Source organism: Acomys russatus, chromosome 27, assembly GCF_903995435.1.
Source record: "Acomys russatus chromosome 27, mAcoRus1.1, whole genome shotgun sequence".
In the NCBI taxonomy this organism is placed as follows: domain Eukaryota; kingdom Metazoa; phylum Chordata; class Mammalia; order Rodentia; family Muridae; genus Acomys; species Acomys russatus.
In genome coordinates this window covers 34,489,832-34,514,937 of record NC_067163.1, presented here as the reverse complement: position 1 = coordinate 34,514,937, position 25,106 = coordinate 34,489,832, and the positions used below count along the sequence as shown (strand labels likewise).

At 42.7% G+C, this 25,106-nt stretch overlaps 1 protein-coding gene across 1 annotated transcript; it reads right to left on the bottom strand.

Annotated features, from left to right (window-relative positions):
• Positions 1 to 1,505: 1,505 nt before the first annotated feature.
• Ccdc110 (coiled-coil domain containing 110) lies at positions 1,506 to 21,128 on the bottom strand. Its single transcript, XM_051169795.1, has 8 exons — positions 20,947 to 21,128; positions 19,354 to 19,426; positions 15,013 to 15,289; positions 8,102 to 8,157; positions 7,511 to 7,576; positions 5,249 to 5,359; positions 2,311 to 4,432; positions 1,506 to 1,555 (listed from the first exon to the last, which is right to left on the bottom strand). Exons 1-8 carry the CDS (start codon positions 21,126 to 21,128, stop codon positions 1,506 to 1,508), a joined length of 2,937 nt encoding a protein of 978 aa, XP_051025752.1.
• Positions 21,129 to 25,106: the final 3,978 nt, after the last annotated feature.

Below are 25,106 nucleotides of genomic sequence, written 5' to 3'. Positions count from 1 at the left end.
CACACCCCAGGGGACCAGTGCACATCCTAACCCTCATCACACACCCGACAGGGGACCAGCGCACATCCTAACCCTCATCACACACCCGACAGGGGACCAGCGCACATCCTAACCCTCATCACACACCCGACAGGGGACCAGCGCACATCCTAACCCTCATCACACACCTGACAGGGGACCAGCGCACATCCTAACCCTCATCACACACCTGACAGGGGACCAGCGCACATCCTAACCCTCATCACACACCTGACAGGGGACCAGCGCACATCCTAACCCTCATCACACACCTGACAGGGGACCAGTGCACATCCTAACCCTCATCACACACCTGACAGGGGAGCAGTGCACATCCTAACCCTCATCACACACCCGACAGGGGACCAGTGCACATCCTAACCCTCATCACACACCTGACAGGGGAGCAGTGCACATCCTAACCCTCATCACACACCCGACAGGAGAGCAGTGCACATCCTAACCCTCATCACACACCTGACAGGAGAGCAGTGCACATCCTAACCCGCATCACACACCTGACAGGAGAGCAGTGCACATCCTAACCCTCATCACACACCTGACAGGGGAGCAGTGCACATCCTAACCCTCATCACACACCTGACAGGGGAGCAGTGCACATCCTAACCCTCATCAGAGAAGCTATTTCTTGCAGTAGGTGGTAAGTAACACAGAGACCCACAATTGGACAGTGTGCAGAGACTGAGAGACTTTAGAGTGCTGAGCCCTGACTGAGGCGTGTCTATCACACCCCTCCCCCAATGGGTTTGGGATCTATGTGAAGAGACAGCACAACAATTGTAAGGGGGTGGTGGGCGACTTCAAGGAAACAGTGTCTTCCAGACACAACAGAGCAGGTGCATGTATGAATTCACAAGACCTGCACAAGCCCAAGCCACAGGATCTCAGCATAGTCTCACCCCAGCCAAGAAGCTATTTCCCAATAACAGCCACTGGGAAAGGGACAGTCAGTTTTCTTCAATTACCTTTGAGTCCGGCATGTCAATTAATGAATGAAAAGCATCTGATAAAATTCAACAAGGAATTTCAGAGCCAAAATAGATTAGACAGTTTGATCCTGTATGGCAAAGGAAAGCTTCTTTCCCAATATTGCCTCTTTTGAGACAGGGCAGGTTTTTCTCCTGCACGGTAACCTGCTGTGTGGCTCTCTAAGCCATCTTGGGAATCTGCTTGGAGGACCAATACAAACATGAGGGCGCAATGGCCAGTGCTCTGAGGAGCAAGCTTTTCTTACTTTCTCATCCAGAGCTTCATTCTGACATTAGCTTCCATGAAGTCACGAGAGAGCGGCACGTGAGTCTGATACCAGCATTTTCATAGTTCTTGGCACTCTAGTGTCTATTTCAAAACCCGTTCAATCATGTATAAAGTCTTCAGAATCAGAAGTAAAAGTTAATTTGATATTATTTTTATGGGGGGAAATTACTTGGGAAAAAAGTTTTTTAATCACTGATTTCTTTTGAAATTTATTTACATATCTTGGAGGGAAGCTGTTGGTACAGTTTATGTGGAGTTCCTGAAAAAAAAAAAAAAGAAAAAAAAGGAAATGTCTTAAAACTGTGAATGCTAAGTATATTTCTTATAAAGGTTTAAAAAAAAAACTTTCTCCCTGACAAAGATGCTGATACATGCTCAGTGTGTATAAGTAATATAAATGGACTATGGATTTTATCTACAGAGCAAAGTTCCTAAATTATTCTATTATATAACAAAGCAGATTAGAAAAACCCTTACAAACCTGGGCCTGGTGGTGTACACCTTTAATCCTGGCACTTGGTAGGCAGAGACAGGCGTATCTCTGTGAGTTTGAAGCCAGCCTGGTTTACAGAGCAAGTCCAGGACGGCCAGGGGTACACAGAGAAACTCTGTCTTGAAAAAACAAAAACCAAACCAAACCAAGCCAAACTAAAACGATCTTACAAAACTAAATTGTATTCATCTGTATGTCCTCTTCTTACTTCTTTTAAGGGTTTATTTATTTATTTGGGGTGTGTGTGTGTGTGTGTGTGTGTGTGTGTGTGTGTGTGTGTGTGTGTATTTGCTCATGAGAGTGCAGGTGTCCCTGGAAGAGGGGGTTAGCTCCCCTGGAGCTGGGCTTACAGATGGATGTGTGCTGAGAATCAAACTTGGGTCCTCTGCAAGAGCAGTTCATACTCTTAAACTGTGAGCCCCCTTTCTAGGCCCCTCTTCTTAATTCTATTCTTTGGTTGGTGCTAATAAGCTAAATAAAGTCTTAAGGATGCCTTTGCTTATCTACCAGAGTGTACACACCTTTCAGATCCGAAGCCAAAGCCCTGCTCTTAAGACTGGAAGCATCTTCATAGGCATCGTAGTTGTCAAAGTAGAACTTCTCTCTTCTTGAAATGTAAGTTGATTTTGATACACTGCTGTTGCTGCTGGAGACTTTGTCGAGTAAGCTCAGGTAATCGCGCTGAAGGTTCCGCATCTCAAATTCCAGGGTGTCTCTCTGGTTTTCTACGCTTCTCACGTAGTTTTCCAAAAGCACCTTGTCTTCGGTGAGCCGGCTGAGGCTACTTTCAAACCTGGTGCTCTCCTGGCTGTGTTTCTTTAGCTCTTCTTTCAGGATCTGGTTATCTGTCTTAATCTCCGCGACCATTTTGGATAACATCTTGCATTCCTTGCTGACTTCCGCCAGGTTGTTTTTGTAAACGCTTGTCTCGGATTTTGCACTGGTGATTTCTTTCCGGAAATTCTCCTCCGCAGCGGACTGGAAGGTTTGCGTGTCCCTGAGTTCCCTTTCCAGCGTCTGTCTGGCAGAAGCAGATTCTTGTAACGCTGCCTCAAGATTCAGCTTTTCAGTCTTAGCTGTTTCCAGTATGTGAAGAAGGGACTGTTGCTCGGCTTTGGCCAGTCTCTCTCTCTCTTTTAGCTGCAGGATCTCCAGCTTGCTCTCCTTCATGTCGCTCTCGAGTGAGCCTTTGTCCTTCAGGAGTTGGTGCATGTTTCCCTCTAACATTTCCCTCTCGTCCTGTATCAGCAGCGCATTTGTTTTCATCGCCTCTATTTCTATAGTCATTCTATTGTTTTCGTTTTTAAGAATGGCCATGTCACTTTGGGACTTGTGCTCTTTGCCTTTTAGGTGATCTATTGTTTCTACCATCTGTTGCTTTTCCAGAGAAAGCTGACTGGTTTTTTCCTCCAGCATCTTTTGCTGGCCTTGGAGGACGTTATAGGTGCTGACCATTTTCTTCAGTTCCCTGAGGCAGTCATTGTTTTCTTCTTCTGCTTTCGCTAACTTGGACTGCAGGGCGCTCTTCTCCTCAACTAGAGACGTCATTTGCTTTTCGTATGTCTCCACCCTCTGTATGAGGGATTGCATGGTGAAGATGAGGGGCTTCATTTTCGTCCTAAGGGCCAGGTTTTCATTCTCCAGTTCTGTCACTATCTTCTGATTCTGCACCGATTCTTTGAGGTAATTCTGTAGGTAGTGGATTTTGGCAACACACTGCTCAGGGACAAAATTGGCTGTGGGTGTCTTCTCATTTTCAAGTGTTAATGACCCTTGGTTTGCTACAAATGGTTGGCCTTCTGTGTCTTTCATTTCGTGTTTCATTGGGTCAAGGACTGACAGAATGTGCCTTGGAGCTCGGGAGTGGAATTTCAAATCCATAATATTCTTGCTGCTGATAGGGATGTCTTTATTTTTCTCGTTCTTTTTCCCTCGGCATATTTCAGTCCTTGATAATTTTTTACATTTCCTACAAAAATTGACATGCAGTTTTGACACTGTTTCCCTGAGTGGGAGTAACTTGCTTACTAATGCCTCTAATTCAGAAATTCTCTTCGATTTGATGTCTTCACTAACGTTACCTTCCACGTTTTCTTCCTGAATAAAGTCAAGCTTTGGGCTACAAACGGGAAACAGCTCGTATCTACTGAGTCGACTTTGAGGGTTTGCATCATTCCGGAAAGTGTGAAGTTCGTTTGTAAGCGCCAGTTCCCTGTCACTGGACTTTTGAAGCTCTTCTTTCATGTGTTTGATAGAGTGGCAAATGTCATCTAAGTTTTCACAGAATTCATGCTTTAGGAAAGAGGCAGTCATTGTAGACTTATCCAGAATCACAGGAGCCGCTTGAGGCACCACAGTTTGAGGAAGTGGAGGTAGAAACTGGTAAAGACCGAAAGTCTTCGCAGTGTTAGGGTGTTCTGAAGTGCTTGGAGCTTTGCTGGGAACGGGGCTATCTGCTGCAGCACTCAGGCTCTCCAGACCTAATGTGTCCTTAACATGTACCTGGGGTAGAATGTTTATGCTCTGACAGAGACTGTTGCTGTTAGTACTACTGAAATTTTCTTCCATCGAATGGAGAGTCTTGGGGTCCTCAAAAGGATTACTTTTCTTGAAAGAAAGCATTTCTTCTTGCTTTTCATGAGGCTAGCAGCAATAGAAAGTATACTATAAATACATTGTCATTTGCCACATGACCAAGAAAACTTGGGGGAGATTTATGTGTGCAACCGTATTGAGCATTTTACCTACTAATCAAAGCAGCCTGGGCATGTGTGTCCCCCACTTTCTAGCTGGGCATGAATAAATTAACACCGACTGTCATGAGGTCCACCATCATGGCCCTCACAGAATGCTGTAGGGTTGCCCTTCCTTCCTCAGAGGGTAAGCTACGTGGTTCAACCTTTTAATTTCAGTGGCAGAAGTGCAGTAAATATATTATGCTTCAACAGACTATCCTAGGAAGACAGGCCACATGGGAATTCAAGGAGAACAAGTGTTTCTGCTCCTGGTCTACTTTGTGTTCATGCCTGATTTTGAAAGGGTGACTTTAGGACCACAGATGTCCCGGAAATGTAATTTCCTAGCTAACATGGACAATATTGGCCATTCTGGTTTGGAGCTTTTCTCTAGAATTCATCCCTGGTTTGCTAATCCCCCCGCCCCCACCCTGGACAGGTAGGCTACCCAAACTGCTTTGAATTTGCTTGGGAATTTTCAGCATCTGGATGAAGTGAGATGCCCCTCACACTCCCTAAAGAAATGGTCCGAGTGTACAGAACAGTGATAAACACACGTCTTTTAAGTTTTTCAGCACAGGTATTTCCTTATTTTCCTCTCTGACCATCCATTGTTCCTGTGAAGAGAGACAGAGAGAGAATGCAAAGGTGCAAACAGACCAGTTGTAGAGGTGCGGATTTTAAACCAGAAGGGAGGAACGATTTTGTAGGAAGGCATACATACCGAATCCTTTTCGGGTTGTATGCTGAATACTAGACTGTTTTCCGAGTTAAACTGTGGGTTTTCTGCTTCAACAATGCTCTTGTTCAGTATTTCACTGATTTCCGACTGGACCTTTAAAAGATAAGTTGAGAATGTGAGAGTTCGAAGTTAGTGTTTGTTGAGTCTGTGTTTGTACAGAAGCACAGAGCTAAAAGACACCTTTATGTTTCCTGCACATAAGAAGTTCTTTCCTGCTGGGGCATGGTGGTGCATGCGTTTAATTCCAGCACTCTCAAGGCAGTGAGTTCAAGGCCAGCATGGTCTACAAAGAGAGTCCAGGACAGCCAACTTGGCTACACAGAGAAACCCTGTCTCAAAAAAATAAACAACAAAAAAAAAATTCTTTGCCATTAAGAAATACATTAAACATATTTATTGTAATCTCTGTCATCATTGAAGGACTCTTAGGACTGTGCTTGTGGTAAAATCAGAAGCATTTAGTAAAGTAATAGTTTTATTAACTATGTTAATAATTTTAGAGGCTTTGCTTTTTACAGTGTGGAGTAGATAGGAAATCTTTGACATCCAGCATCAAAACCGGATGTGTCCTGCCACCTGTGGCACGTTTGTCTTCTCCTTTCCCACAGTTTCACTCAATATGAGGGCACTGAGTCAAAGCTGATGCTAGGACCTTAGTGACTATGGGCTGCATTGGGAACACCTGCTCCACACGCATGGTCTAGTCTGCTCACTAATTTCTCCTAGTGTTGTCTGTCTGCTTTTGATGACACTGAGTTCTGCCTTTAGCTGCAGTGCTGGATCTGACTCAGCTTTGAGTCTCTCTAGACAGTGATAGTCATGAATTGCTTCTGAGCCAACCTGCGGCACTCAGAATCAGAGCAAGTGACCTCAGTATAACCCATTTTCAGAACAAATGGCTCTTCTTGGAAGACTTCAGATAGTTTTGGCTGTTCATCATGACTTTGAGACGATCCTAGAGAGAACCACCCAAGGGAAGGCTTCAGGGCTCTGGCTCCTGCTGAGGTTCTGGGTTCTGGTTACTCCAGGTTCCAGCAGAGGAAATCCTGCTGATTACACCAGGAGAATCGTTCCTCGGGACTGATATCCTTACGGTTTTGTTATTGTGTTCTTTAATCCTCTTTTCCTATTGTTTTGGTTAGTCAGGTTATAAGTGACATATGCTCAGTTAATAAGTTGTAATAAAATATATTGGTTAAAAAAATATATTGGTTAAGAAAAAAAGAAAAACTATGGCACCAGCCAAGGACAATACATGCAGTTAAACTTTGAACCCCTACTCAGATCTAGCCAATGGACAGGACATTCTCCACAGTTGAGTGGAGAGTGGGGTCTGACTTTCACACGAACTCTGGTGCCCCATATTTGACCATGTCCCCTGGATGGGGAGGCCTGGTGGCACTCAGAGGAAGGATAGCAGGCTACCAAGAAGAGACTTGATACCCTATGAGCATATACAGGGGGAGGAAATCCCCCTCAGTCATAGTCATAGGGGAGGGGAGTAAGGGGAAAATGAGAGGGAGGAATAGGAGGATACAAGGGATGGGATAACCATTGAGATGTAATATGAATAAATTAATAAAATATATTTAAAAAAAGAAAATTGTGCCTACAGGCTCTCTCTCTCTTCCCCTCCCTCTTTCTTTACTTTACCCCTCCCTCCTCTTTGCCCTCCTTCCCCTGACTTGAGTTTAAAATACAAAGATTTGGAGCTTCTTCCAACCCTTTTGCCAAGATGTGGAATCTGACAAACCCACATCCTGGAAAGCAGACCAGGTATGGTTGAGACTAGCTCCTGATGACCAAAGTCTTGACCGTATGACTCATGCCAGCGGAAGTAAGCTGTTCCTAGCATCCTCAGTGTCTTGAGGTGGTAGCGTATACGTCCCACCAGAGCCACTTTGCGTTCTGGTTTACATCTTACAGTGCAGGTCTCTGTTTGTAGACTAGGTAGGAAGCACTATTTATCTATTTGCAGTGTGAGGATCAAGATCCAGGTTCTGTGTACGCTAGGCAAACAGTCACTGAATCACACCTGCCCCAGGCAACACTTTAAATATGAATGCTTTCTCTTTCTGCCTCACAGCCAAAAAGATAGGAAGATGTAGTTTACTCCAAATGCATTTGTCACCTCCAGTATATTAAGCCTGGCATCCGCGTAAGAATTGGCTACTGATGACTTTAGAAGATGGGTCGGTACCTTAAGCTAGGAGATTTCCTACATACGGACTACAACAATCGTACCATGCTAACGTTCTGTAGCGTCTGCATCCGCAGAGCCTGAAATGACTCCAGCTGATGCTGAAGGACCTGAAATGAGATTTAACAAAAGTGTCAAATGGTGAAGGAACTACAGTGAGATTTAACAGGATGTCAAATGTAACACTTTAGGTTAGCCAAGCATAGTCTTTAAATGCTATATCAGAAGAAAAACAAAAACAAAAACAAACAAACAAAAAACAAAAACCCCAGTGTGGCTTGTTTCCAAAAAAGGATCACATGAGTCAGCTAACTCATCCGTAGATATACTGCGGTCTGCTCCCTCTGCTCCCACCAGACGGTTCCTCTGTGTAATAGTTCTGGTTGTCCTGGACTCGCTTTGTAGACCAGGCTGGCCTTGAACTCACAGAGACCGACCTGCCTCTGCCTCCCGAGTGCTGGGATTAAAGGTGTGCAGCACTGACTATTTATGCTTGTTCATGAACATTTTTTTGTGGGGAGGGGGGAGAGAGTGTAGAATCTCTCTGCATGTGCATGAACATTGTGAGAATAGTGTGGAAGACCCAGGATTCCGTTAGGAAGCACTTTGCATAAAATTAAATGAAACAGACTCACTTTCAAAGCTGACTGTGGTTGGATCTGATTTTCTGGTTCTGGTGCGCAGCCATATTCTAAGGAGCAAAGTAAAGAACTCGAATCAGTTATTTCCTAAATTTATTTTTGTTTGAGTTTTGGGTTTTTCAAGACAGAAGCCCTTCTCTGCCTAGCTCTGGCTGTCTTGGAACTCTCTCTGTAGACTAGGCTGGCCTTGCACTCATGTAGATCCGCCTACCTCTGCCTCCTGAGTGCTGGGATTAAAGGCATGTGCCACTGTGTCTGGCTTAATTCCTACATTTTATTTTGCAGAAGGTGCTACAGAGAAGGCTCTATTAACTCAGACAGCGAGACAGAGAGATGACGAGAAGGTCTGATGCTTACATCATCCTAGTCACACTTTAAATTTAAGGACAGCTCTCGCTTTAAGAAGCACCTACCTACCTGTGGGGATAGGGAGATGACAGAGCCAGTAAGAGTGCTTGCTGCCCAACCCTGATGATCTGAGTTTGATTCTTGGAACCCATGTAAAGACGCAGGGGGAGAACTGAGTCCATAAACTTGTCCTTTGACTTTCACAACTGCAACACGGCACGAGTGTGTGCTGCCCCCCACAGTTTCTTACTTAGAAATAACTTAAATGTGTGTGCTTTGGGGCCTTGGCACACACATGCCGTTGTGTGTGTGTGTGTGTGTGTGTGTGTGTGTAGTGTGTGTGTTTTTGTGTATGTATGTGTGTATGTATATGTGTGTGTATATGTGTTTTTGTGTATGTGGGCGTGTATGTTTGTGTGTGTATGTATGTGTGTATATATGAATGTGTATTGATGTCTGTATGTGCGTATATATGTGTGTGTACGTGTGTGTATGTGTGTTTCTGTGTATGTGTGTGTGTGTGTGTGTGTGTGTTCAAAATGAAACTTTCTACCATGTAGGTCTTGAGGATTAAACTCCATTTCTCAGGCTTGGCAGCAACCACCCATACCCACTGAGCGTCTCAGTGGTCCAAATTGTTATTATTTTTAAACACAGGGTTTCTCACGATGTAACCCTGGCTGGGCCTGGAATTCACTATGTAGAACAGGCTGGCCTTGAACTCACAGATATCCTCCTACTTCTGGTATTAAAAGCATGGGTACACACACACACACACACACACACACACACACACATATCCAACATATAGTAAGCAGAAGTCCTCAGGTTGATGAGCAGGCTCCTCAGGATGGTGGACAGTAGACGTCACTGTCTACTTGGAAGGCTCGGCACCTTCCCAGAGATTGTTTTTAGGCTTACGTCAGAGGGCAGCCATGTGTTAGGTAACTTGCTTGCTTGAAAAGGTTTTAAATTAAGATGTACAAACTTTCTAGCTTCCTGGATGAAATGAGGATTATGACCGAATGTTCTCCTAGGCTGACAACTTTTGTCCTCAGTGCCGGTCTTCAAATAGGTCTCCAAACCCTCTCTTCTGGATTAGGGCTCCATCAGACGGTACGGATGTTGATTGTCAAGTGCGGACATCTCCTTTGCCCTTTTTGGTCCTCAGCACTGACAAGGCAGCATTAGTTCAGAACTGGAAGATATGAAGCCAGCTGAAGAATCCCTCCTTCAGGTGGAAGGAGAGAGAGCCTGCCTGGAGACTGCTTAGTTCTGCCTCACTGGGAAACCGAGACCAAGGTAGGACAGAGTTTCAAAGAGTTTTAGACTCTAAGAAAACCTATTGTGTTCATATTGTTGATGCAAAAAAAAAAAAAAAAAAAAAAAAAAAAAAAAGTCACTTAGAGTCCTATCAACCAGTGTTAATTTCAGCTTCTCTCTCTCTCTCTCTCTCTCTCTCTCTCTCTCTCTCTCTCTCTCTCCTCCCCTCTCTCACTCCCCCCAAAGCATGAAGGACGTTAGAACAGGGGGATATAAAGAAAGTGGACCTCTTATATGATGTTAGAGGGAACATAAATTAGCATGCCTATTATAGTAAATAGTATGGAGGTACCTTAAAAGACTAAAAGTAACCACCACTGCACCACTGCAGATATCTACCCAAGGGGAAGGAAATCAAGATGTTTAAGAGATATTTTCACCTGCAAGTTTATTGAGGCATCATTTACAACAGCCAAGGAATTGAATCAACCTTAGTGCCCATCACCCAATGACTGAAAAAAAAAAAATAGGTGATGCATACACAATGATGAGCCAAGAAAGAAAATGAAATGTTATCCTTTAAAATGATGTGTATGGATGTTTTGCCCACATGAATGCCTGTACACATGTTCTCACATATGTGTGGAAAGTAAAAGGTCATCTCACAGATGTAGAGAATAGATTATTGGTTACCACAGTCTGGTAAAGAGTGTTAGGGAGAGGGAGGGTGGGTAATAGATGGTTAGTAGGGGTGTCTTTAGTTGATAAGAATTAATTAACTCAAAATAGCTGGCAAAGAATTTAAATGTTCATGACAAAAAGAAATGATAAACATTTGATGGGTTAGATTCATGAAGTATCTTGATATAATCATTAATATATATATATATATATATATATATATATATATATATATGCATTTAAGATTTCAATGTACCCCATGTGAAGATATATATAATATGTAATTTGCCAGTCAAAATGACAATGCTTTAAGAACATTAAGAACTTGAAAACAAGACATTTTCACTGAACTCAGAATTGATTTACTTCTTTCCAAGAAAGATGAGAAAATTAGCATATTTCCTTCCACATATACTATCTAACTCTGTACATATTTGCCACTAAGATTACTTCCATGCTGGAGTTTTGTGAATTTCACATTCTGTTCTGTAGCCATAGTTTCCACAAAGTTCCGTACTAAACACTGCAGTGCTACATTTCAGTTAAATATAGTGAATCATATGTACTGAAGTGGAATAGTAAATGACAGGGTCTTCAGAAAGAACAAATGGATTTCTATACATTGTTTCTCTATATATCTTCTGTCCATCTCTTTCTTCATTTTTGATCATAGTATAATAGCATAATTTCGTGTCACACAAATATTTATTTAAATGTGACAACTCTGCTTAGAATTGCTATTTGCTTTGACATAATATAGATGGTTTATTTTTTAAAACCTTTTTATGTGCATGGGTGTTTTGTCTGCATAGGTGATTGCGCACTACGGGTGTGGTTGGTACCCCAGAAGGTGTTAAGAGTCCCTGGGTTATAGATGGTTATCAGACACTATGTGGGCGTTGGGAATAGAACCCCATGGGTCCTCTGGAAGAGCAGTAAGTGCTCTTAACTGCTGAGCTACCTCTTGAGCCCCTGTATATGACTTCTTATGATAGCTTTTCCTGAATCACAGTGATCTATTCTCTCTGAGCTATCAGTTTAGCACCAGGGTAGAAATTGGTGCAGGTGGGAATGCTTTTATTGGAAATATGCTGAAAGCCTTTGTTGGGCTTGCTCTCACTCTGTTTATATTTTAAGTGAGAGAGAGACACACACACGGGGAGAGAGAGAGAGAGAGAGAGAGAGAGAGAGAGAGAGAGAGAGAGAGAGAGAGAGACAGACAGACAGACAGAGACAGAGAGAGAAAGAGAGGAGAGACAGAGAGCGAGAGAGAGACAGAGAGAGAGAGGGAGATAACTCAGATATTTTAAGGTTAAATTGTCAGAAATGTCAAGTACTCCATTGGATATGTCATTTATGAGATGGCAATGAACACTGATGGGTAACATGGATGTGGCTGTGGCAATAAAGGCACTTTCTGGGGAAAGCCTAAGGAAGCACAAGTAAAATGACTTTCAGGGAGATTTGCAGGCCCCAAGTAAGGGCAACATTTACTGTGCAATGGGAGAGATTATAGTAGAATGGTGTTTACACTAGAAGACATGTAGTTAAGAAACTCTCTCTCTCTCTCTCTCTCTCTCTCTCTCTCTCTCTCTCTCTCTCTCTCTCTCCTCTCCTCTCTCTCCTCTCTGTGTGTGTGTGTGAGGTGTAAAGGTCAGAGAACAAAACTGGTTCTCTCCTCCCATCCAAGTATTGAATTCAAGCTGGTAAGTTTGGCAGCAAACCCCTTACCTACCAGGCCATCTTATCAGCCCAAGAAGATTTATGCTTAGCTCAATATTTTAGGTATTGGAGAGTCTAAGATGCTCATTTGCTGGAAACATATTGCAGAGAGATAAATAAAGAATGTTTCTGGAGAATGAGAGATGCAGAGCCAGAAGGCTTCTGATGAGATGGGCTGGGGATGGGTTGGGAATTGATTGAGTAGGGCAGTTGAAACAGGAAGACAGAGCTTAGCAAATGTGAAGGAGAAGGCTGGCGGAGTTTCATTCTGGTTGTTTCTGCCTTTCACACGAGACCGTGCTATGAGTTGAGAGAGTGTGGGCAGAGAAATGACAGAGCTATCTTGGAGAAGAGCATTTGAAAAGTAATTTACTTTGGCAATAAAGCAAATGCTCCAAATAGCATTAAGCTACTCATTTTACCTTCATGGTATGACTCAGAAATGAAGTTTATTCCGCCCCCCCCCCGGCCCACAGAGTACTGATGGTTCAGTGCAGGCAGTATATAGACAGAAAGTTGGACTCACCTATTTTTAAAGGTAATAAAAGAACTTTTTGTTTCTCTTATGAGTCTTTGAGTGTTACTTTTTTCCTAAGGAAAAGCACTTTTAAAATTCAATAATGCTTAGCGAGTTACATGAAGCTATATGCTCCTTGAATTGGAAGGGGACTGATCAGAGACTCACCGGAGACAACACAGAACACATTTCAGCATGTGCTAAGTCTCTGCTACATGCTCGATAGTGGAGCAGGGGACGCCGAGAGGGAGTGGAGCATACGGTCCTACCCCTGAAGAAGCGTATTACCTATTGAGAATGTGATGTGAGAAGCATTTGTTCATATCCACCTTACATTTCATGCTTCATAGTTAAGTGCTGAAAAATTTAAAAACCATTTATCAGCAGGTTGTCATATTCAATATATGCAGAAAGTGTTCAGTGTACGCCTGTGCCTAAAGCGAAAGGAGAACGTGGTAATGTTAAAGGTGCAACACAGAGCAGTGGTCAGCTGCAAACACTAACTTGGCTGTGGCAGTCCCAGCGAGTTCTGTAGAAGGCTTGCGAGTTAGAGTACACTTTGCCATGAAAATTATATTATATGCCAGCTATGGAAGTAGGCTGCCTGGATGTTGGATCCTGGCTTTATAACACCCTGTGATGGACAACTCTAAGCACGTATCAGGCCTGTAAGGGGACATGGCGCACAGCACGAAGTAAATACTCAAAGAGCATGCATGCATGATCGCAATTCTAGTTAGAATGGAGGGTGGCTGCTCAGAACTCCCCTGTGCTTCCGATTTGGTTCAGAACAGAACCTCACATCCTTGATTGGAGCTACAGAGTTTCTTCTCCTACGGCAACCTTCTCCCGCTGCCTTCTCCCCTTATTCATTCTGCTCAGCCATGCGAACTAACTCCTCAAATACGCAGTCATACACCCATCTGAGGCCAGTGGCCCCTGCTGGGCTTGATGCCTGAACTGTTCTTTTCTAGATCTTTTCACAATTTCTCCTTTATCTCCTCTGGTCATTGCTCAGATGGGACCTGCTGAATGGAGCCCTCTCCTGTCACCCTCCCCCTCCTTTTAAAACAGAAGATTCCTCACCCACCCTATGACAGTCCAGGTATTTCTGCCTTCCCTTTGCCCATAGGAGTGACTGCTGTCTTGTAAACAGTGCTCTCCCGCTGACGAACAGCTGGATGAGAGCTTGTATATGTTGTCTGGTGCTGGGGGCCATGCAAGAGGAACAGCAAAAACAGATTTAGAACCCATGGAATGCTGCCCACCGGTTAGCACAGCCGTCATGGGTGTGCCGCAGAGAGGCAGAGCCCTAAGGACGTCGTGTCCTGAGGACTTCATGGTGTTGGAGAGTTTTGCTCTGCTTGTTGCCCTCTAAGTCACCACATCCCTCACAGTCTATGAGTTCTATGAAAACTCTAAGGAAGCTTCCAGCCCCTCACTGGGCAGTGTCATTGACCCAGTAATAGTGACCCGTCCTTTTCAAGCCTCTCTGCTGGAAAAGACTAATGATTCATCCACCACCCTCAGAAAGGACTTAGAGATATAGATTGTTAGCAATGACTACCACCCTCAGAAGGAATTTGGAGCTGTAGATTGTTAGTAAAGTTAGGTTAAGATGTTTTTATTAGTGACTCTGATGTAGAAAATCTTGGGGGAACAACCTAAAGTTCAGAAAGGCACTCTTTTGATAACTGAGCGAACACACACACACACACACACACACACACACACATTGGTCAGGTAACATGAACAATGGCGGCCTGACTAGTACTAGCTGATGTACCTTTTTTGCACAAGCTGGTGGGCTGGTGATCAAAATGATGGTTAGTTTCTTGTACCCATTTTTTACCTCATTCTGATATGATTTAATAAAAAAAATTGTTAATAGGTACACCCTAAGGATTTAAAGCAGAAATAACTGATTGTGTTTTATATAAAAGTTTAGATTTGTGATTCCCTTAAAAATTTTTTTTGAGATTACGTTTTAAGATAAATAATAAAATAATTGATCGTTTGTAATTATAAACTCCCTGAGAAAATTACCTTGCTTGCTTACACTTTGTTAGTCTATAGCAAGTTGCTTAGGTACAAATGTAAGTGGGTTCTTGGGAATAAATTTTTTTCTACACATAATATGCAAAATATTTGAACATCTGAGGGTATTGGGGAACATGTTTTTATATGTATATTCGTTGTAATTGTTCAATTAAAGAAAAGTAGAATGTAACCACATTGAGATTTTGGTACTGATTGAAAATTTTTGCTGGGATATATAAGCTGTGGGAAATATCAAGTTGTCGGTGCTTTGTTCCATCCACCAAATGTGTGTGAGTGTGTATGTATCTAGTTTTTTTCACCCAAGGATTTTTACCTGGTTCACTGTCCCCACTTTCTTTTACCCCCTCAGAAGATTTCAGGATCTTGGATGCTGAAAGGAGAACGGAGTCAACTTCATCTTCTTCCTCAAGGGGCTTTTCTGGAACAGAACCAAGCACAGCTTTTGGTGAGGAGCTGGAAGGTGGCTTGGGAAGGTGAGGAAGCGAAGCATGGAGATTCAGGTCGCCCACGACCTCGGCGGCCACGGGAGGGCGCGCTGAGGCCTGGGCTGGAGACCGTAGCCCATCAGGGGGCAGGCGAGTGCTTTCTGTCTAAGCAAGGGACATGAGGTGCGGAAGATCTGCACTCCAGACCCACCTGGGAAACTCCCGAGGCTTTGGGGTGAAGGGACCTGGGTGTGGCTCCACTATCCCCCATTTCCCATCCCGCACTCCCCCGCTCCTCCAGGAGGACAGCGTCCGGGATCGCTCTTACCGGGGCTCATTTCTGTCTGTTAAGATCTCTCTACCAACTGCCTTGCCCCAAGCAAGGAAGCTCTGCCGCTTCCAGCTTCAGCATCCCGTTGCCTAGTAACGGGTGGTAGTGAAGCCACGCCCCTTCCTCCCCTCCCCCTTTCCCACGAGCTGATGCAGAGGACCGTGATTGGTCTTCATTTACCACAGCACACTGTTTTCCTGTGCATACGATAAACCACTTTTCCTGGGGAAGCACAGCGTACTTAACTGACTGGTTGGAAAGCCTGCTTTTATGTTTTTTTGGTTTTTGTTTTGTTTTTTTTTGATTTTTCGAGACAGGCTTTCTCTGTGTAGCCTTGGCTGTCCTGGACTCACTTTGTGGACTAGGCTGAACTCGAACTCACAATGATACGCCTGCCTCTTCCTCCCGAGTTCTGGGATTAAAGGCTTGCGCCACCACTGCCTGCTTAGAAAGCCTGATTTTTAAGTAAAAGTTTTCAATAAGTATACTGACTTATTTGGCAAAATCAATTGTTTCAAATAGAATATACAGTCACTGAGAATTGAATTTTCAACTACAACGAGCAGGAATTATCAGCACTATGCTATAATAATTTATTACCTAATAATTGGCACACGGCTTACTTTCAGGGAAGAGGCTTGATAGTTTTACGTTCATTCTCTGTAATTTCCTGTTTTCTAGAGCAATGGTCTCTATAAGACTTGGTAGTCTTTTTTTTTTTTTTTTTGGTAGCATTGTGGACCATTTTAATAAATTTTAATTTTTCAGTTTAATATGTCTGTTAAACTACTATTCTAAAAAATAAGAATGAGATAGTTCATTTAATGCTATGTATTAATATCCACTTTATGATAAAGATGAAATATTATGTGACAACTCTAATTTATGTGCACTATTTATGAATGGTGATGGTGAGTATTGGATATTATGTAGAAATTACTTGGAGATTTTAATGAGATGACTAAGTCACAACAGGCTGCAGAGGATATAAAACAATGCCAGCCCCAAATTTAATTCATGCACTAGGCTTAACAGAAACTTACTTTTATTTTAAGATAACTCCTCATTCAATTAATCTATCAGAAAATGACCTTTAATAAAGCAGGTTTTAAAAAAAATATTTAAATATTTATTTATTTTGTGTATGGTCTATGCATGTGCATGTGTTTGTGTGTGCATGCAGGTATGTGTGCATGTGTGTGAACATGAGTGTGGAAGTCAAAGATTTATGTTGTATATATTCTTTTATTCATCTACACCTTATGTTTTTGAGACAAAGTTCTTCACTGATCCTGGCATTCACAGACAGTCTATACTTGCTGGCCAATGAGCACAAGACACATTGGGTTACAGGCATGTGCTGTTGCGCCTGCCCTTTTACATGGGTGCTGGGCATCAGAGTCAGGTCCTCATGCTTGTGTGGTAAGCCACTCACCAACTGAGCTATTTCCTCTTCCCTTCTCTTGAAATATTAAGAGTGCATTGCTGACTTCACAACCCATCTCTCCTGAACACTTGGGGGGGTATCTTATAAGAATACTGAAAACACAGTAAAGCTATTAATATTCAGAGATGAGCATTGCTGCATAATCACCCTATAGTTACCAGACCTCATTGAATTTCTAGCTATAATGCCTTGGGTAGCCACAGGTCCCAGCCCAAGAACCTGCTGTACATTTAATTGCAATGATCTGTTCACTTAATGCATTTCAGTCTGATCAGTTTGGTTTACCTTGGACTTCTAAGGCCTTAACATTTTAGGGCATTCTAAACCAATTATTCTGTAAAGTGTTTCTGTGTCTTTTGTGGGTGTTTTCTGGTGGGTAGAGTCAGGACATGCACCCTTGTCAGGGTGTCATCATGGCTATGTGTCCTCATTGCATTCTGTCAGGCGGGTGGCCCAGCAATGTGGTCTGCACCATCAGTGTGGTATTAAATTTTCAGGTTACTAATCTACACTATAAAGATATTTAACCTTTATTTGTTTTTTTTATTAAAAAATAGTTTATGCAAAATACTTTGACTAATGTCATTATAAGCTTCTGGTTTGCTAATTGACTTATACTCATCTGCCTGGAGCAGTGTTTCTTATGTTATTTAGTAGTTAATAACGGATTTTATTCTGTTTGCTAATATTACTTGTATTATTCTTCAAATTTTCCGATTTGGTCAGTGACAGTTTCTCTAATTCACCCCATGTCACATAGATAGCAAAGCATATTTTGTCAAGATATGATTTCTCTGGCCAAGTGTTTTGATCATTCCCCCTAACCAGTCTATAAAAAGCCTGGCTTTTTATTGGGAAGTTCATTCGTATAAGATGGAACTCTGGTGCCCCATATTTGACCATGTTCCCTAGATGGGGAGGCCTGGTGGCACTCAGAGGAAGGACAGCAGGCTACCAAGAAGAGACCTGATACCCTATGAGCATATACAGGGGGAGGAGGTCCCCCTCAGTCACAGTCATGGGGGGGGCAGTAGGGGGAAAGTGGGAGGAAGGGAGGAATGGGAGAATACAAGGGATGGGATAACCATTGAGATGTAATATGAATAAATTAATAAAATATTTTTTAAAAAGATGGAATGAAAGTCTACATTACCATTTTTTAAAAAGCCAAGAGTCACAGTATTTCAACTCCTTCCCATTCTCCTTTCATAAAACTCTACTTTTATCTGTTGACCAACAGCTGCAGTTTCAAGAATTTGGAAGAAACTCAAGAGCACAAAAACAAGCTTGCCATGTCTATTCTTAGCAACTTCTGACCAGACCAGAAGACGTCTGCAGCTTTCAGCTCCATAAGATCTTTATTTAAGCCTGGGGTTGCAGGGCTATCACCAAGCATAGATGGAGTGTACAGCAGTGTGGCACTCACCCTCTCACCCCCAGGATACCCCAGTGTGGCAGTTGTTCCTAAGGCTTGTGTTTTGATGGAAAAGGAAGCCACGTGACATCGACTTAGGAAGTTCTCTGGTGGATTACAGAAGCAACTTCTACGGCTCAAGGCTTGATCCCAGTGAAATCATCTCCACACCCAGTCCTCACCAAGTTGTCAACAACCGTTCATTTCAACCTGATTCTCTCTATTGAGAGATGGAGTGTCGTGACTCACAGAGGCTAGTAACCAGCTTCGGCTTTTAGGCTGTTGATGGGTGCTTTTGAGAGGAGAGGGGAGGAAGTGGGACTTAGAGTGGGGAGTTTGGTATGCTAAGGGCATAGTTGGAGAAACACCAAGACCTTGGAGAGGAACAGGTGGTAGGAGAACTGAGATTTTTGATGAGGGAACTATGGGAGCTTGTGCTGTGTTAAGAACAAGAACCACGATGGAGATTGAGTAGACACACTGAGCTGCAAAGAGACATGAGCAATAGAATAATGGGTATGCTTCGTGTCGGGAAAGTGGAGAATGAGGAGTTGGGTTGGATGTGTACTGCTTTGTCCACTTGGTAAAGATAATGGCGACAAGCAATGCTCAAAGAGGTACTTGGGCAGGGCAGTTTCTGTCTGTGAAATGGCCCGTGGGTGAAGAGGTATTGATGTGTGTGAGTGCACACAGAGGCAAGCCATCTCTGTGTGGGGAGTCTTTCACTCGCCTTCCAGATCCTGACCCCTCTTCTCCTTATTGATTACAGCGTTTTAGACACTCGGGGAAATCTCTTGCCTTAGCTCACTCTGCAACATCCTGTTGAAATAGCATCTTTCCTTTGCTGTATAAATGGGCCATGTAAAGGTAAATGTGCACATTAAACAACAAAGCCATGCTCCCTGTTTGACTTCTACTACAAACCAGAGCATGAGTCCGAGGAGGTGTTTGTGAGTAGGGACCAGAGATACATGTCTAAACTGAGCCAAGAACCTGGCCACATTGTCAAGGCCAGTCCAGAATAGTCAAGACGATACCACTTTCAAGTCACTGGATGATGGAGCGAACAAGCAAGGGGCCTCCAGCCTCACTCGGTCTCTGGTGTCTATTCTGCAGATGGGAAGTTCAAGGCCAGTGGCAGAGCAGCACTTAGGACCCAAGTCTCAATTTGGAGTTGTTTTCATGACAATCTCAAAAACATCATTACTCAATGCAATTGCTTAACATTTTTTAATTTATTAAATTTTGGCACAGGGTTTCTCTTTGTGCAGCCCTGGCTGTCCTGGAACTTGTTCTATAGGCCAGGCTGGCCTGGAACTCACAAAGATCCACTTGCCTCTACTTCCTGAGTGTTGGAATTAAAGGTGTGTGCCACTACCACTAGGTGCTTAATATTCTTATTATTCCAAACTATTTTCCCTAACACTTCACTCACAGATAAATCATTTTTTTATTAATTTATTCTTGTTACATCTCAATGTTTATCCCATCTCTTGTATCCTCCCATTCCTCCCTCCCCCCCATTTTCCCATTATTCCCCTCCCCTATGACTGTGCCTGAGGGGGATTACCTCCCCCTGTATATGCTCATAGGGTATCAAGTCTCTTCTTGGTAACCTTCTACCCTTCCTCTGAGTGCCACCAGGTCTCCCCCTCCAGGCGACATGGTCAAATGTGAGGCACCAGAGTACGTGAGAAAGTCAAGATAAATCATTTTTATTATAAAGAGAACAAGCATGGCTTTAGGTTAATAGAATCATGGTTATAAACGAGGCAACCAAAATAAAGGAAGATCCTTAGTGAGATTTAGAACAGAATCCATAGGCATAAAGATTTCACAACAATAGAACAGCGATTAGGATAATATACTTAATTAAAGTATGTAGTTAGCAGAAGGCCCTTGGTTCGCTTTGTGTCTACAAGGTTGTAAACGACACATATGTAGTGATTACTGATGCCACTTTCTGTCTTTACATTTGTATTGCTTTGCAGTCTTTAATTATAATTGTCACCACCAGTAATATACTACTGTAAAATAAAGGTGCTAAAATAACTGTCACTTATATTCAAATGTTTATAGCAACATTAGTTATTAAAAGTTGTCATGAAAAACGAAAAGTGAGGGTCATCTGTAGGACTCCCCAGGGGGCAGATTGTGGGGTCAACAGTATAACTTATACAATGGATATTATCTACCTTTAGAAAGGAATGGAATTTTCTTCTATGGTACAACATAGATAAGTTTTGAAAATACCATGCCAAGAACAACGAAGAGATAAACATTCCACAATTTCACCTACAAACGGGCGCCTGGGATGTTAGCTTCACGGGAGTCACAGAGGATAATGGAAGTTGCCAGGCACTGAGGAGGGGTATTGAGAGTTATTGTATTTAACGTTTTTGCTGGAGGGTGATTAAAAAAAAATGTTCTGAGAGTGACTATCTATGGTGATTGCTCTACAATGTAAATGTATTGGGGACCATTAAATTAAAAAAAAATAATGATTATATGTCATGTTTACATAAAAAGAGGAAGGAAAGGAAGAGATAGAGATAGATAGATAGATAGATAGATAGATAGATAGATAGATAGATAGATAAAGAGAGTGCTATCAGCCTAGAGTTCTTTACTGATTGAAGTAACAGTTCTCTATGTCCCCCTGCCTCAGAGAGTACAGGGTGCCCTGGGGGACAGTGGCAACATGGAGATGCAGAGCCACAGGAGAGCTAAATGGAGGAATGTGCAGAAACTGATGTGTCTCTGCTACATAAGGTTTCACGGGGAGAAGCAGGGTGTTGACGCATGATGCCATGCATAGGAAGGACGCTGTTAAGCTGCTTTAGGAGCTCACGTGGCAGTGACTGGAGCATTAGCTGCAAGGAGAGGTGGGCCCAGCAACCTTGGCATAGCTGTGCACAGTGCAGGTGGCTGCCTGTGGTGGCGTGTGCAGCTGTTCTGCAGATGTTCAGCATTTACCGAACCACTGGAATGTACACACCACACACCTAGTGAATGCCCCTATTCCTAGGGAGGGCAACCAGAACCTACTTTGACTCTTCAGCCTGCAAGCTTTATAAAATGGTGTGGAACATGGTTTGATCTGATGAGAGTTAGTCCTTAAAGCTACACCTTAACTTTGCTCTTGGTGCAGAAAGAGACCGTCTATGCACTTCTTTGTGAGGTGGATAATCAGAGAAACAAAAGAGTGCTACAGTACAGTGCTTCCTTACTTCTCAGTAAGTTTGCTTGTTTAGCTTTCTTCAAAACAGAAAAAGAGAAAGAAAAAGGAGTAATTTTTATTTTAAAATAAATAATTTGTATGTTACATAATACTTAAAACATGCTTGTAGTGGATGTAAACATGTTTTTGTTTTGATCCCAAAATGGGAAACAGACTTGTGAGAGAACAGGTGATATTTATCTGCTAGAAGAGGAACTGCCTCTTTCCAGGCCTTGGTCTTTGCCAGCTGATAAACATCCTAGGACGGAGTCTGAGAGGAGATATATATGAGCCCTAAACAAGAGGCTGGGCCTCTTGTTCTTGGCATCATTTCCTATTGTTTGGCTGTTAATGGATCTACTACAAGATGCTCCTAGAGAGAACCGCTCCAGAGAATGCTTCGAGGTTCCGGGTCCCAGCTGCTGCTCCGGGTTCTGGCTACTGTGGTTGCAGTCACCTTTGATGAATTGCTGGGTTGTTGTTTAACCGGTCTGCTGGAATCCTGCTGACTAGGTCAGTGAAATTGCTCCCAGGAACTGAGTCTAAGAAGGTCTATTTCTCCTGTTTCCCATTAACCTCTTTTCTCTCCTATCTAAGATAGGTGGGTTGGAAGGGAGGTATAAGCACTAAATATTTGAAACAACTAGATTTGAAAATAGTTAAAGTTACAGGTGGAACCCCACTTGGGCACCAAATGTTGGCATACTTTTAGCCAACTATTTTTATTTTGGGTTCTTTAAATCTCTCTTTCCCTTCTCTGCCCCAATCCCTTCCAACACCCCAACACAAAGTAAGGGAGAAAGAAAATTAGTGGGGAGAGGGGCATAGCTTTCCTTAGCTGCTTCCTGCTGTTTAGGGCCATTGGGTTTCTTGGGAGCAAGTCCAGTCTTCATTTCAGGGATATCTCTGACTTCTACTTATCACACTGCACTAATAGCAACTAGGAGCAGCAGGGGGAAGCACCAGCAACCTTCCTCTTTCTCTGAGTCCCCAGTCTCTCTTTGGGGTTGGCTTTTATCCCCACTGGCAAAGACCATACTCCTGCACAAGGTAGTTCACAGCTGAAAAACATTATGTGCCCTCTCAGGAGGTAGTTATCAGCTGTGGACAACTGGAGCAGCCCGCATATTCTACACCTGGGATTAAAACAAAAACATGTTTACATATAAACCAAAAACTTCCACAACACATGTTGTTTTTTTGTTATTTTATTATTATTATTATTATTATTATTATTATTATTATTATTATTATTATTATTATTATTATTATTTGTGTGTATGCATGATGTGTAGAAGTCAGAGGGCAGCTTTGTAGACTCAGTTTTTCTCCTTCCCTTTATGTGGGTCCTGAGGATTAAACTCAGGTCTCTAGACTTTCATGGCAAAATTTTTTACCTACTGAGCTATCTTGCTGACCCTTAATACATATAATTTTTTTTGGGGGGGGTACAGCATCTTACTCTAAAGCCATGGCTAGCCTAGAACTAGCTACATAGACCAGACTGGCCTCAAACTCACAGACATCCATCTGCCTCTGCCTCCTGAGTGCTGGGATCAAAGGTACACGCACACCACCATGCCCAGATATTATTTCCTATAACCTTAATTTGAAATGTTTGAATACCCGAAGCTTCTTATGAGCATAGTAACTAAGGCTACACAAGGTATTGCTCTTTGAATGGTCGATATGGCATCATGCTTTATGATTTTGTAATGTAAAATGCCTTCATGCCTTCCTTACTCTTAGAGAAAAGAATACACGGTTTTGGACATCCTCTGCATACTTAGCCAAAGTTGTAAGTTATTGAAAAGTTAATGTTAATATCTAATTTTTTGAATTTTCTTTGTTTTTAACATTTATTTACCTATTGTGTGTATATATATATGTAAATTGTTTTTAAATTATCAGTTGGCGATCAATCAATCAAGACACACACACTTGTTATATTTTAAAATAGCCTTAGTGAACCTGGGGCAGGGAAGACATTCTCTAAACTACTCTCATAGTGGGGCTGGTAAGTGATACCTGCCCCATTCCCACGCCATCTGTTTCTAATCATTTCTGTTAGCTACCTCCTAGCCATAATCCCAAACACTTTTTAATGTTTTTTATCTGGGCCAGAATCTCCATCCATGCCGGCCATGTACTTTTCTTCCATCTAACCCATGGCAGCCTTTCGCTCTTCTCCTCTCGGGACCCTGTCCTCTGGTCTGTCTTCTTCCTCTTCTTCCCAGGATTCCTCTCTCTTTCTGGAACCTTAGCCACACCTGTATCTCCTCTGCCCTGCCCAGGTGGGATGGCTTTTTATTAATTAGCATCAAAATACATCGTACCATCCCCCAACAATTCCCCCTTTGCATCAAAATACATCAGACTATCCCAACATATGTGGGTGATGTACATTCCTGTTGTATACATGGGTATGCATGTGACACACTTGTCTGCACAACAACACACTAAGAGTGTAAAGGCGAAAGGACAAGTTTCAGGAGTTAGTTCTTTCCCTCTGTGTGAGCTGCAGGGATTTGAACTCAGGTCATCAGGCTTGGCGTCAAGCACTTGACCAGCTGAGCGATCTCAGTGCCCGCCACCCCCCCCCCCGATTTTATGCTTGATTGTTCATCAAGTCATTAAGTAAAAATGGTCTACAATAATCCCCCAATCTAAAAATAATTAGGATAAAGTAGCCCACCTTAAAGGTACTTGGTTTTTACAAACCAATTACAGAAAACACTCTCATGAGCTTTGAAGAGCTCTGCAAATGGATTGGAGCAATAAAATGAGTTTTCCAGGTCTTGTCTTCAGCACCTCTTGCTTGTCAGTTCCCAGTTGACTTAGTTGAAGCATCTCCCACAGCAGTCTGAGATCTGTGACCCGTACTGTGACACGGTCATGTAGGGCAGGTGAGACTTGTCTGCTCGAATCCCTTTCATCTCTTTATTCTTTCCTCCACATTCTTGTCTTATTTGAATTAAGTCACAGCATAAATAAAAGAACTGTCGGCCATGATGGCATAATAATAGAATAACAATTACAAGGAGCAGCTTCTCTTAGAACTAAAATCAGATTTGTTTAAAGGACAACATGCCAAGTATTTGCTTTTAATTTTATTTTTATTATGTCCTTACATACTTATGCGTGTGTGTTTGTACATGTGCATGAGCCTATGGCTCAGGACATCCCCTAGAGTTGGAGTTAAAAGCAGTTGTGAGCTTCCTGATGTGGGTGCTGGGAATTGAACTTGGGTCCTCTGTAAGAACAAGACATGTGCTTAGCCACCCAGTCATAGCCCCAGCCCAAGCATTTGTAACTAGAGTTGTTAATAAAAAAGACTCAGAGCTGCACTGTGCTTAGCTCGGCTGCTCCTGTGTTGGGCAACGGGAAACCTTACCTTAGGCGGAGATGAGTAAGCTGCTAATCAGAGACACTAACGAATGCGCTTTATGATCCTCTGTGTAACAGGTACAAAAATACACGGTAACACAGATACTTAGGTTGAGTATTTTGGCTTTCTGAAGCTTGTAAATCTAAACAATGTTCAAGCTTTTTGGTTTTTGTTTTGTTTTC